The 1267-nt window shown below is 33.7% G+C and overlaps 1 protein-coding gene across 1 annotated transcript; it reads right to left on the reverse strand.

The window, feature by feature from the left end:
• Positions 1 to 317: 317 nt before the first annotated feature.
• LOC118323149 (interferon-induced protein 44-like) lies at positions 318 to 1220 on the reverse strand (the record flags this gene model as incomplete). The annotated part of the gene is made up of 2 exons (XM_035655082.1): positions 318 to 960; positions 1122 to 1220. Coding segments are annotated over 2 exons (261 nt in total), but the record flags the coding sequence as incomplete, so codon positions are not given.
• Between the last annotated feature and the right edge of the window lie 47 nt (positions 1221 to 1267).

Consider the following 1267-nt stretch of genomic DNA (forward strand, 5'->3'; position numbering starts at 1 on the left):
CGCCCTCTGATGGACGGACAAGAAATTACTCCTACAATAATTTTCTTATTTATTTGCCACTATAAGGGACCAAGTCTCTCCTCAGTTTAGTTTTTTTGTTTGTTGTTGTTGTTGTTATTTCATTAATACTGTATCACAATACATTTGTAAAAACCACAAGACTGAAAAATATTGAAAACTTCAGGAGAAGGCCTGCATGAATCACCTCCAATGAATTGCATTACGGTATTAGTGTACTGTTTGGGACTAAAAAGAGTTAAATGAAGTGAAACTAATGACAAACTTAATTAATTATTTTTAGTTTTTATTGTGTTTTTTCCTGAACAGCAGTACTGTAGTACATTGATTAGATATAAAACAGGTTCAAACATTGAAACAGAAAATGCTGTTGGAACAACAGGTTCAGTATATGTAACCAGAACGTTTTAACCACATTCAGCCCAGTTTTAACTTAGACATTTAGATGCCTTTTGACCTGCTAATCATTTAGTTTATGATTAATGAGAGACTACAACACCATAAATCCATACCAATACCTGAATCAACAAAGCATATGCAATATTGCAGAAAATAGTCTGCTTTATGCACCTGCAAGTTTCAAGCCTATATTCATATTTTATTCAGCAAGGTAAAATACAGAACAAGTTATATTATAAGTCAAAATACATTATATACTTACAAATGAAAATCAATTCGCAAGATTGCCTACTTTATTTCTTTATTTCTACACATTTTTGTTTGCAAACTTGCTTTGATCAGGCTATGATAAAGCAAGATTTTCCTCTGCGGCATGTAGGTCTACAGGTTGTTGACAAAGTCTTCTCCAAAATCAATCATCTGTCTCAGTGCACTCAGTATCAGTGTATCAATGTCATCATCTGTGTAAATCTCTGAGTGGTAGTTCTTCACAGGAAAGATGCAGTTCAGTGGAATACCCAGCAACACACTCAATTCCTCCATCTGAATTAGAACAATTTCACATATGAAAAATACAACACAAGTCCCGAACAAAACAATATTTTGAACAAACTGACTAATTAGAAATTAAAAAACAAACAAAATGTCCAAACAAAGGTTGAATGACTTTCTACAAACTTACAAAATCACAAATAGAAACTTACCCTTGTCTTCAGGGACTTGCTCATGTACACGTTCTTTATATTGGTTTTGACCTCTGGAAAGGCTTCATCAATTTTGGTGAGAATAGCCAGTTGGGGAATCCCTGCCGATACAGAGCAGATTTTGAGTCAATGATGATCATGTTTGT

This window comes from Morone saxatilis, unplaced genomic scaffold (assembly GCF_004916995.1).
Source record: "Morone saxatilis isolate NCDOM2014 unplaced genomic scaffold, NCSU_SB_2.0 Contig14, whole genome shotgun sequence".
Classification (NCBI taxonomy): Eukaryota; Metazoa; Chordata; class Actinopteri; family Moronidae; genus Morone; species Morone saxatilis.